The sequence below is a fragment of the Lithobates pipiens genome, unplaced genomic scaffold, assembly GCF_037356315.1.
Source record: "Lithobates pipiens isolate NorthernLeopardFrog02 unplaced genomic scaffold, aLitPip1_a1.2 Scaffold_18, whole genome shotgun sequence".
Lineage (NCBI taxonomy): Eukaryota > Metazoa > Chordata > Amphibia > Anura > Ranidae > Lithobates > Lithobates pipiens.
The window spans coordinates 619,607,443-619,620,021 of NW_027507758.1; the positions used below are offsets into that span (position 1 = coordinate 619,607,443).

Below are 12,579 nucleotides of genomic sequence, written 5' to 3' on the forward strand. Positions count from 1 at the left end.
TACTGACTGTATGTAGAACAGAAACATACAAGATATATCTGGTATCCTGTTTCCCCAAAAATAAGCCCTAGCGTGAGTTTCTGGGATGGCTGCAATATGAGCCCTATCCCGAAAATAAGCCCTAGTTAAAGCACTTGTAAAATAATGTTATGCTCTGTAAAAAAATATATAAAATGTGCAGCGTGTCCCCTTGTGTAGCTTTATTGTGGAAAATACCTTATTTACAGCACCACTGGGCACTCACGTGACCCGCTGGAGCTCTTCTCTTCTACTCCCAGCTGACGTCAGCAGCCCTTTCCCTCTGCAGCGCTGATGTCAGCGCTGATCTTGGCTTCTCCCTCTGCAGTATTCGAAGTGGGGAAGAAGAGCTCCGACGGGTCACGTGGGCGCCCGGCGGTGCTGCAAATAAGGTATTTTCCACAATAAAGTTACACAAGGTGACAAACTGCACATTATATAATCTTTTTACAGTACATGATTTTACAAGGTCTTTTAACTGAGGTTTATTTTTGGGATTATAAAATTTCACAATGCTGACTCCTGGGCTGAGAGGGGGGAGAAACTTTTTTTGTGTGTACATACCGTAAATAAATAAGACACCTCCTGAAAATAAGCCCTAGTGTGTTTTTGTAGCCGGTCTTATTTTCAGAAAAACACAGTTTAAACCACTACTACTTTGAAGAGGAATATCGTTGTTGTGGCAGCAGCTGCCATAACCCCGGTATCCTCTTCTTCAGCGGGCGGTCCGCTTCAAGATAAAAGTGGTCTCTGTGGTGGATTTGCCGCAAGATCACTTTTATCAGTGGTGAGAGAGGGCCCCCCCCCCGTGCTCCGGTGCCCTCCGCCGCTTACCGGAGCCGTCGGCAATGGCGGAGTCGGTTGGATCCATTCCCTAGCCTGACATGAGGACGAGTGAGGGGAAGATGGCCCCCACCCATCTCCAAATCATTGCAGGGTCAAAACGTCACTTCCGCCCATAGATCTTAAAGGGCCAGGGCCATATTTTTTTGTATTTTTTTAAATGAACATTTTTATTTCTTTTTTTATTGCATTTTAGTGTAAATACGAGATCTGATGTCTTTTTGACCACAGATCTCAAATTTAAGAGGTCCTGTAATGCTTTTTTTTTCTATGACACGGGATGTTTAAAAGAACAGTGTAAAAATAAAAAAATAAAAGGTAAAATAATTAAGAAAATAAATTTTTTTAACCGTTCCCTGTCCCGACGAGCTTGCGTGCAGAAGCGAACGCATATGACAACGGTGTTCAAACCACACATGTGAGGTATCGCCGCGATCGGTAGAGCGAGAGAAATAATTGTAGCCCTACAATTAATGCAATTTAAAACATGCAACCTGCAGAATTTTTTAAACGTCGCCTATGGAGATTTTTAAGGGTAAAAGTTTGTCGCCCATTTCACGAGCGGGCGCTATTTTATTTTTTAGGGCAGTGATGGTGAACCTTGGCACCCCAGATGTTTTGGAACTACATTTCCCATGATGCTCATGCACTCTGCAGTGTAGTGGAGAATCATGGGAAATGTAGTTCCAAAACATCTGGGGTGCCAAGGTACGCCATCACTGCTCTAGGGTGTTAGACTTTTTTTTTTAATATGTTTGGGGGTTCTAAGTAATTTTCTAGCAAAAAAAGAAAAATGTTTTTAACTTGTAAAACAACAAATTTTGCAAAGAGGCTCGGTCCTTAATTGGTTAAACTGGGGGTTATAAAGAAATGGTATCCAAAGAGGGGAACAGAAATACCAGCAACAATTCTTACATTTACCCACTAGGTGGAGATAAACAATGATATGGCAAAGAGAAAGAGTCCCTGGCAAACAAACTATGTAGACCATGTACTGAAAATGAAGGCAAATACTTCATAGTTTCATAGTTAGTAAGGTTGAATAAAGACACCAGTCCATCCAGTTCAACCTGAGTGAGTGTCTACAATTGTCCCTTTCCCTGAACATTGCACACTCACATTGGTCCCTACCCTCAAGGAGCCCACAATCCAAGGTCCCCATTCATATACTAGGGACAATTTTGGACAGAAGCCAAATAACCTACCTGCATGTCTTTGGATTGTGGGAGGAAACTGGAGTACCCGGAGGAAACCCACGCAGGCACAGGGAGAACATGCAAACTCCAGACATGGTAGTGTCGTGGTTGGGATTTGAACCAGCGACCCTTTTTACTGCTAGGTGAGAGTGCTAACCACAACACCACTGTGCTGCCCATACTTATGGTGCCCTGGGAGAGAACAGTCTCTCTCTCTTTTGTCAGGGGACTGGCTGCAGTGGATAGCCCTGGTAGTTGAGGACTGGAACCCCACAGCAAATAGGTTTTGCTGCAGAAGTCTCTGGTAAAGCAGTTCAAGGAGCTGTGAGCAATGCCACACCACTTCAATGGCTGTATTGGCACATCTATCTGGACAATGTCTACCAATGTGACTGGGACTTATATGCTGCTTGTCCTTATGCCCTTTTCGATGGCCTGCTCACCGATCACAGCTAGCCAACGCAGTGACCGCTGCTTCATCAGGCACGGCCCCATAGAAGCCCAGAAGGTGGAAAGAGCTGCAAATTTTATTTTTATGGACGTGTCCAGGAGTCCAGGGGATTATGGGAGCCCAGGACACTTTGGATAATAGCGATTAAAGGGCCCTGTGCTGACTGCTGAGGAAGGCAGGTAAAGAAGCACTTAACTACAAACGCACACACACGCAGCAAGTCTTTTATTTAAAAAAAAAAACTCAACAATGTTAATAATTAATAAATCACATTGTCCAGTGAGCCATGTCACTAACTATGAACAATGCCTGCCAATTTACCAAAAAAACTACCACAAAAAAAAAAAACACTGATGCATTGGCTCCCAACAGAAACTTGCCACAAATGATAGGGTTGGGGTATTCAGGGTAACCTCATTGATTGCACATGGGCATGAACATATCTGGGTCAGCGAAATCAGTGCCAAGCTCCCCATGCCCTTAGACCAGTGATGGCGAACCTTGGCACCCCAGAAGTTTTGGAACTACATTTCCCATGATGCTCCTGCCCTCTGCAGTGTAGTTGAGCATCATGGGAAATGTAGTTCCAAAACATCTGGGGTGCCAAGGTTCGTCATCACTGCCTTAGACAATATCTTGCTAATTAAATATTAAATTGGCCTGAACTGATTTGAAAATGTTTGCTCCCTTGACTTTAGTGGATTTTGGATTAACATTCAGAACTTAGGAGCAGTTCCGGGGAACCTACCAGGAACTGAACCCAGGAATGTGCAACTCATCCCTACACCCCTGTGTGAGATTTCTGATGCATAACAAGGTCTGATTTCCGTGAAAAACATTTCCCGCACTCAGGACAAGAATATGGCTTCTCCCTGGTGTGCAATCTTTGATGTCTAACAAGGTGTGATTTATCTGAAAAACATTTTCCACACTGAGGGCAAGAATATGGCTTCACTCCTGTGTGAGTTCTCTGATGGATATCAAATTGTGATTTCCATGTAAAACACTTTCCACATTCAGGGCACATATGTGGCTTCTCCCCCGTGTGCATTCTCTGATGTCTATCAAGGCTTGTTTTCCGTGAAAAAAAATTCCCGCACTCAGGACAGGAATGCGGTTTCTCCCCCGTATGAGATCCCTGATGTACAACAAGGGCTGATTTCTTTGAAAAACGTTTCCCACATTCAGGGCAAGAATATGGCTTCTCCCCTGTGTGAGATCTCTGATGTACAACAAGGCCTGATTTGAGTAAAAAACATTTCCCGCACTCAGAGCAGGGAAATGGCTTCTCACCTGTGTGAGTCTTCTGATGTGCGCAAAGACAGAATAACCGTGAAAAGCATTTCCCACACTCAGAGCAGGAATACGGCTTCTCCCCCCTGTGATATCTCTGATGTACAACAAGGCCTGATTTTTCGGAAAAACATTTTCCGCACTCGGGGCAGGAATGCGGCTTCTCCCCTGTGTGAATTCTTTGATGTTTAACAAGGCGTGATCTGTGTAAAAAACATTTCCCGCACACGGGGCATGAATACAGATTCCCCCCAGTGTGAGATCTCTGATGTATAACAAGGTCGATTTTTTTTGTAAAACATTTCCCACATTCAGGGCAGGAATTTTGGTTCTCCCATGTGTGCAGTTTTTGATGTATAACAAGGCCCGATTTCTGCGAAAAACATTTCCCACACTCAGGACAGGAATACGGCTTTTCCCCCGTGTGAGATCTCTGATGTCTAACAAGGTCTGATTGCCGTGAAAAACATTTCCCGCACTCAGGACAGGAAATTGGTCTCTTGCCCGTATGAGATCTGCAATGTATGACAAGTTCTGTTTTATGAAGGAAGCATTTCCCACACTCAGAACAGGAATGAAGCTTCTCAGAGTCAGATGCATTCAGTGGTCCATCTACACTGTGAGGTCCTCCATCTATAGCTGAGCTCGTGGTCTTTTCTCCAGCACAATCTCCTGTGATGTCCTCAGCTTCCATTTTACAACCTGGAGATAAAGCGAGACGATCCTTTGAGGGTTTCCCTATGGCATGGCCTGGAAAATATAAAAACATGATCGTTATATATGAAAGGACTCATTCACTTAAATCAAGATTCCATCTAGATCAGGGAAACATGAGTGAGCAGATGTTCTCTAGATCTTCCAACCAGCTGGAAAACCGTCCCTTTTCAGTCAAAGGGCTTTTGGTCCTCCTTCCAGATCACTTTTACAGTAGGCACTCAAGTGATCTCTGATAATCAAAAGGTTCAAAGTTTAGACTTGCAGACCCTTTAGCATAGAACGAGTGACCATAGGCCTTGGCTTCTGGTAATACGCAGCACTGGAGAGTTTCTTAGGGAAGTATTTTCTACAGAAAAGATGTGTTTCAGGTTTTTATGTTCCTCCTTAATGTTCATCCCAAATCAGTGTTTTATGTTACCCTTCAGCTACAAGAAGAGGGGCCAAGGCACAATCTATGTTATTATTATATCTGTGCTACTGTAACTGGGAGAAAAACACAACCTAATACAGGCAGATGAACCTCAGAATCTACATAAACAGGGGTGAGCTCCCAGAGGTTGCCGATTCGGAGGTTGGGAAAACGGCCTAACTAAATGGCTGTTCAGCTGAGCCAAACCTCTGGCTGAAGCAGGAAGTGACACATTCAGCAGTGGAGACAGCGGGGACTCTTTAACCGGTTCCCGACCGGCGCACGCCGATGTACATCGGCAGAAAGGCACCGGCAGGCATCTGTAAGTCCCTTATATTTTGCCGCCCCGCCATCGCGAGCGCGTGCCGGTCGGGACCCCTGTGAGTCTGGTCGCGGGTCCCGCGGACTCGATCGCCGCGGGCATACCCGCGATCGTCTCACGGGGCGGCTGAACGGAGAAATGCCGTTGTAAACAGCATTCCTCTGTTCTGCCTAGCAACTAGTGACCCTGATCTCTGCTCCATGTGATTGGAGCAGAGATCAGTGTTCACTAAATGAAAGCCCAGCCCCCAACAGTTAGTAACGTGCCCCTAGGAACACTTAACCCCTACACTGCCACCCACTGGTAAACCCCTTCACTGCCAGTGTCATTTACACAGGAATCACTGCATTTATATAGCACTGATTCCTGTATAAATGACAATGGTCCCAAAAATGTGTCAAAAATGTCCGATGTGTCCGCCATAATGTCGCAGTCACAATAAAAATCGCTGATTGCCGCCATTACTAGTAAAAAAAAAAAAATTTATTATAAAAAATTAATTATAAAAATAAATATTAATAAAAATGCTATAAAACGATCCCCTATTTTGTAAATGCTATAACTTTTGCGCAAACCAATCAATAATCGCTTATTGCGATATTTTTTTTACCAAAAATATGTGGAAGAATACGTATCGGCCTAAACTGAGGGAAAAAAATGTTTTTTTATATATTTTTGGGGATATTTATTATAACAAAAAGTAAAAAATAATGCGTTTTTTTCAAAATTGTCGTTCTATTTTTGTTTATAGCACAAAAAATAAAAACCGCAGGGGTGATCAAATACCACCAAAAGAAAGCTCTATTTGTGGGGAAAAAAAGGACATCAATTTTGTTTGGGAGCCACGTCGCACGACCGTGCAATTGTCAGTTAAAGCGACGCAGTGCCGAAGCGCAAACAGTGGTCTGGTCTTTGACCAGCAAAATGGTCCGGGGCTGAAGTGGTTAAACACATTTTTGAATAAAGGACTTTTAAAAAAAACATGTTGTGTTTTTATTTACTGTTTACTTTTTTTTGTTGTGAATGAGTAGGGGCACTATGTACCCCTACTCATTCACATGGCAGGCCAGGATCTAGGGGCCCCCGTATTGTTAAAGGGGGCTTAAAGATTCTGATAAGCCCCTCGCCCGCAGTGTTATAGGGAAGAGGCTCTTTTTCTTTTTAACATGGCAAAGTACCCTCCCATCCCAGGGCATGAGGCCTGGAATGGGGCAAGAGGAAGGTAGCCTCACACCTGTCGCTGCCTTTCCTAGCCTTCTAGGCTGCATGCTCGGATGACAGCCTGGTATGGATTGGGGGAGGGGGCACACCATTTTTTTTTGCCTGGGGTCCCCCCTAAAATCCATACCAGACCGGAAGGGCCTGGTATAGATTGTAGGGTGACCCCCTATGCTTTAGTTTTCTGTGATTTATTTATATTTTGCTGTTGGCTGAGAATCCTGGGCTGACAACGGGAATAAGTCATCGGTTGTTAAGACGCCAGCAAGTGCTGGCTCCTTAACAACCAATGAGACTGTCAGGTGCAGTTCCCTGACAACCTTAAAAACGAGGCAAAAAATTCATCACACCAAGGTAGCGCAGGACCCTTTTCCAGAAAAGATCTAATATGCAGGACAGGTATCACTACAGGGAGGTGACAATTATCAACTTATTATTGGCTGATATCACTTATCCCCCTCATTACTCTGGACCAATCAGTGTGCAGTAACAGAGCAGAGATAAGAGAAGAATATATTATGGCTCACCTGTGCTGATCTCTGTAGGAGTGTCCTCCTCTTTGAATGTCCTCATCATGCCAGCCGCCTCCGTATATTGCTGATCATCCCTCACATACGTCTCTTCTACTTCATCCTCAACTTTCATGTTCATCACTCCATACTCCTCATTCTCCTCTTTATACTCTTCTTTAATAACAATATTATCATCCCCGAGGTTTCCACCCTGAATATATAATTAACATTTATTGTAACAAACATGCTGTGTTTAACCACCTCAGTACAGTGCAGTTACACCCCCTTCCTGACCAGACCAATTTTCAGCGCTCTCACACTTTGAATGACAATTACTCAGTCATGTAACACAGTATCCATATGAAACTTGCGTCCTTTTTTCCACACAAATAGAGCTTTCTTTTAGTGGTATTTAATCACTAGTGGGTTTTTTATTTTTTGTGCTATAAATAAAATAAAACGTAAATTTTGTGAAAAAAATGCTTTTTTCTTCGTTTCTGTCATACATTTTTGCTAATTAGTAATTTTTCTTCATAAATTTTGGCCAAAATTTATACTGCTACATATCTTTGGTAAAAATAACCCACATTAGTATATATTATTTGGTCTTTGTGAAAGTTATAGAGTCTACAATCTATGGTGCCAATCACTGAAAATTCATCACTTCTGATCAGGCCTTCAGTACATCAGGTGTATCTCATTTCTTGAGACTCTAACTAGTCAGGAAAGTACAAATACCCCCAAATGACCCCTTTTTACAAAGTAGACATCCCAAGGTATTAAGTAAGTAGCATGGTGAGTTTTTTTAAGTTGTCATTTTTTCCCACAATTCTTTGCAAAATGAAGATTTTTTATTTTTTTAAATTTTTTTTTACTAAATTGTCATATTATCAGGTTATTTCTCACACACAGCATATGCATACAACAAATTACCCCCCAAAATACATTCTGCTACTCTTCCCGAGTACGGCCATACCACATGGGTGAGACTTTTACACAGCCTGGCCACATACAGAGCACCAACATCGATGTAGTACCTTCAGACGTTTTACGAGCAAAAATGACGCATCTCATTTCTCAACCACCTATTACACTTTTGAAGGCCCTGGAGTACCAGGACAATGGAATTTCCCATAAAATCACCCCATTTTGGAAAGCTAACACCCCAACGTATAATCTGTGAGGCATAATGAGTCTTTTGAATGGTTAATTTTTTTCCAGAAGTTTTTGGAATATGTGGAAAAAAATTAAAACGCATTTTTTTTTACACAAAATTGTCAATTTATAAGATATTTCTAACACATAGCATGTATATAGCAAAAATTACACCCCAAAATACATTCTGCTACTCCTCCCGAGTATGGCGATACCACATGTGTAGGACTTTTACACAGCCTGGCCACATAGAGAGGCCAAACATTGAAGTAGTACGTTCAGGCGTTCTAGGAGCATAAATGACACATCTTATTTCATTCCTACCCATCACACTTTTGAAGGTCCTGGACCACCAGGACAGTAAAATTACCCACAAAATGACCCCATTTTGGAAAGTAAACACCCCAACGTATATTCTATGAGACATGGGCTGCAAATAGGTACTCGGGTACTCTGATGGGCTGGAGATAGGTACTCGGGTACTCAGGTGGACTGTGACAGGTACTCGGGTACTCAGATGGACTGGAACAGGTACTCGGGTACTCTGATTGCCTGGTGACAGGTACTCGGGTACTCTGATGGCCTGGTGACAGGTACTCGAGTACTCTGATGGCCTGGTGACAGGTACTCGGGTACTCTGATGGCCTGGTGACAGGTACTCGGGTACTCTGATGGCCTGGTGACAGGTACTCGGGTACTCTGATGGCCTGGTGACAGGTACTCAGGTACTCTGATGGCCTGGTGACAGGTACTCGGGTACTCTGATGGCCTGGTGACAGGTACTTGGGTACTCTGATGGCCTGGTGACAGGTACTCTGATGGTTTGGTGACTGGTATTTGGGTACTCTGAAGGGCGGTGACAGGTACTCAGATGAACTGTGACAGGTACTCGGGTACTCAGATGGGCTGTGACAGGTACTCGGTACTCTAATGGACTGTGACAGGTACTCGGTACTCTAATGGACTGTGACAGGTACTCGGTACTCTAATGGACTGTGACAGGTACTCGGGTACCCTGATGGGCCGTGACAGGTACTCGGGTATCCTGATGGGCCGTGACAGGTACTCGGGTATCCTGATGGGCCGTGACAGGTACTCGGGTACCCTGATGGGCCGTGACAGGTACTCGGGTACTCTGATGTACCGTGACAGGTACTCGGGTACTCTGATGTGCCGTGACAGGTACTCGGGTACTCTGATGTGCCGTGACAGGTACTCGGGTACTCTGATGTGCCGTGACAGGTACTCGAGTACTCTGATGTGCCGTGACAGGTACTCGGGTACTCAGATGAACTGTGACAGGTACTCTGGTACTCAGATGGGCTGGGACAGGTACTCGGGTACTCAGATGGGCTGGGACAGGTACTCGGGTACTCAGATGGGCTGGGACAGGTACTCGGGTACTCTGATGGGCTGGGACAGGTACTCGGGTACTCTGATGGGCTGGGACAGGTACTCGGGTACTCTGATGGGCTGGGACAGGTACTCGGGTACTCTGATGGGCTGGGACAGGTACTCGGGTACTCTGATGGGCTGTGACAGGTACTCAAATACTCTGATGGACTGTGACAGGTACTCTGATGGACTGTGATTGACAGGTACTATGAGGGGTGGTGACAGGTCCTCTTTATTGGGGGGGGGGGGGGGCAATCAGTATGTTTGGTGTACACTGTATGCGGTAACGAGATGTTACCGCAATCTCCTCCTCACACACGATCGGTGTGTGAGGAGGAGAACCCGGTAACATCCCGTTACCGCGGTTTGTTTACATTTTTAGTGATCGGCTGTGAAAGGATCACAGCCGATCACGTGGGTAAACAGCCAGCCAATGGCTGTTTACCAGTGTCGGTGACGAGCAGTGTTCCCGGGGAACACGCCGCCACCGACGTGCACGCGCAGCGCGCTCGCGCGCATGCGCCGTGCACGTAGGGGGTGTGACCATCTGTGATCGGCCGTGACTTCATCACGGCCGATCACGTGGTAAACAGCCATAGCGAATGGCTGTTCACCCCCTTCGGTGGCGAGCGGTGTCTCCGTGACACGCCGCCACCGAAGAAACAGGGATGCGCGCGCACGATCGCGCGCATCCCTGTTTAAACGGGAGGCCGTCATATGACGGCCTCCCGCCACAATAGCTGCGCCGCCTGGCCGTCATTTGACGGCCGGCGGTCAGCAACTAGTTAAAACATAATTACCAATAATTGTCATTCATCTACCTGATGATGGGGAGGGATGGTGTGATCTTCCTGTGTGGAATCCCGGGAATACAGAGGACGGGGACATCTCTCTGGTGGGTTTCTGTAGCTGGATGACTCCACCATGGTGTCCTGGTACAGATCTTTGTGTCCTTTTAGAGACTCCTCCATTATCCCATCCTTATCATCCTCCTCTTTTATCTCTTCTTTATCCTCAATTTTATAATCTCTCAGGTTTCCACTCTGAATATATAATGAAAATTACATAAATTGTAACAAATAAGATAATGTACAGATCCTAATGATACTATCAGTGATTGTTCCTCCTCTACCTGATGATGGTGAGGGATGGTGTGACCTTCCTGTGTGGAATCCTGGGAATACAGAGGACGGGGACATCTCTCTGGTGGGTTTCTGTAGCTGGATGACTCCACCATGGTGTCCTGGTACAGATCTTTGTGTTCTTTTAGAGACTCCTCCATTATCCCATCCTCATCATCCTCCTCTTTTATCTCTTCTTTAATATCAACTTTAGAATCTCTCAGGTTTCCACTCTGAATATATAATGAAAATGACATCAATGGTAACAATGCAGATAATGTACAGATCCTAATGATACTATCAGTGATTGTTCCTCATCTACCTGATGATGGTGGGGAATGGTGTGACCTTCCTGTGTGGAATCCCGGGAATACAGAGGACGGGGACATCTCTCTGGTGGGTTCCCATTACTGGATCCATCTGTAGGAAACACACACACTGACTGAATACATTGTTTCTATGTGTTTATCAGATGATGGGGGATCTAGGTGGAGCCTCCGTACTGCTCTCTCCTTTACAATAAAGTCTCCTCTTACCCGGTGATGTGAGGGGCGGCTGATTGTCCATCATGACGTCCTTGTAGAGATCCTTGTGTCCTTCTAAATACTCCCACTCCTCCATGGAGAAATAGACAGTGACATCCTGACACCTTATAGGAACCTGACACACACAATGATACAGTCACCATCCAGACACATCCCTTGTCTGTTACTGGATAATTAACCACTTAAGGACCAGCCCTCTTTTTCAGACTCGGTGTTTACATGTTTAAAACATTTTTTTGCTAGAAAATTACTTAGAACCCCCAAACATTTTATATTGTTTTTTTTTCTAACACCCTAGAGAATAAAATGGCGGTCATTGCAATACTTTTTTCACACTGTATTTGTGCAGCGGTCTCAGCCCTTGTACACGCAGTCGGACATTCCGACAGCCAAATCCGTCGGATTTTGTCCGATGGATTTTGTCCGAAACTGTTGCATACGCATGGTCGGACAAAGTTGTCGGAAAATCCTTTCCGTTCAGAACGTGATGACGTTATTTCGTTACGACGGGACTACGTTCAGGCTAGTAGCCAATAGCTTTGATGTAGGAATTTGATCTGAGCATGCGTGGCACTTTGTCCGATCAGAATTCTCTACACATGATCGGAGTATGTCCGATCGGAAAATTTTACCAACAAGTTGGACAACTTGGTCCGTTGGATACTCCGACGGAAACAGTCCGATGGAGACCACACACAGTCGAAATATCCGACAAAACGGTCCGATCGCACACATTCCGTCGGAATCTCCAACCGTGTGTACAAGAGCTTACAAATGCACTTTTTTGGAAAAAATTTACTTTTTTGAATAAAAAAACAGTAAAATTAGCCCAATTTTTTTTCATATTGTGAAAGATAATGTTACGCCGAGTAAATTGATACCCCACATGTCACGCTTCAAAATTGCGCCCGCTCGTGGAATGTCGTCAAACTTTTAGCCTCAAAAATCTCCATAAGCGACATTTAAAAAATTCTACAGGTTGCACTTTTTGCGTTACAGAGGAGGTCTAGGGCTAGAATTATTGCTCTCGCTCTACCGATCGCAGCAATACCTCACATGTGTGGTGTGACTACCATTTTCATATGCGGGCGCTACTCACGTATGCACTCGCTTCTGCGCGTGAGCTCGTCGGGACGGGGTGTTTTTAAAAACTTTTTTTTTTTTTCTTATTTATTTTAATTGATTTTATTTATTTTTACACTGTTTTAAAAAATAAATAAAAATGGATCACTTTTATTCCTATTACAAGGAATGTAAACATCCCTTGTAATAGAAAAAAGCATGACAGGTCCTCTTAAATATGAGATCTGGGGGTCAAAAAGTCCTCAGATCTCATATTTGAACTTAAATGCAATAAAGTCATTTCAAAAAATGACATTGAAAA

At 44.4% G+C, this 12,579-nt stretch overlaps 1 protein-coding gene across 1 annotated transcript in view; it reads right to left on the reverse strand.

The window, feature by feature from the left end:
* Positions 1-2,718: 2,718 nt before the first annotated feature.
* The window catches only part of LOC143986851 (uncharacterized), a 111,828-nt gene continuing 101,967 nt past the window's right edge, over positions 2,719-12,579 (reverse strand). Inside the window, exons 17-22 of the mRNA XM_077485260.1 lie at positions 11,187-11,328; positions 10,973-11,070; positions 10,662-10,883; positions 10,351-10,572; positions 6,995-7,190; positions 2,719-4,551 (exon numbers count right to left, since the gene is read on the reverse strand). Of these exons, the coding sequence (XP_077341386.1) occupies positions 3,290-4,551; positions 6,995-7,190; positions 10,351-10,572; positions 10,662-10,883; positions 10,973-11,070; positions 11,187-11,328 (2,142 nt within the window). The 3' untranslated portion in view covers positions 2,719-3,289. The remainder of the gene's footprint in view (positions 4,552-6,994; positions 7,191-10,350; positions 10,573-10,661; positions 10,884-10,972; positions 11,071-11,186; positions 11,329-12,579) is intronic.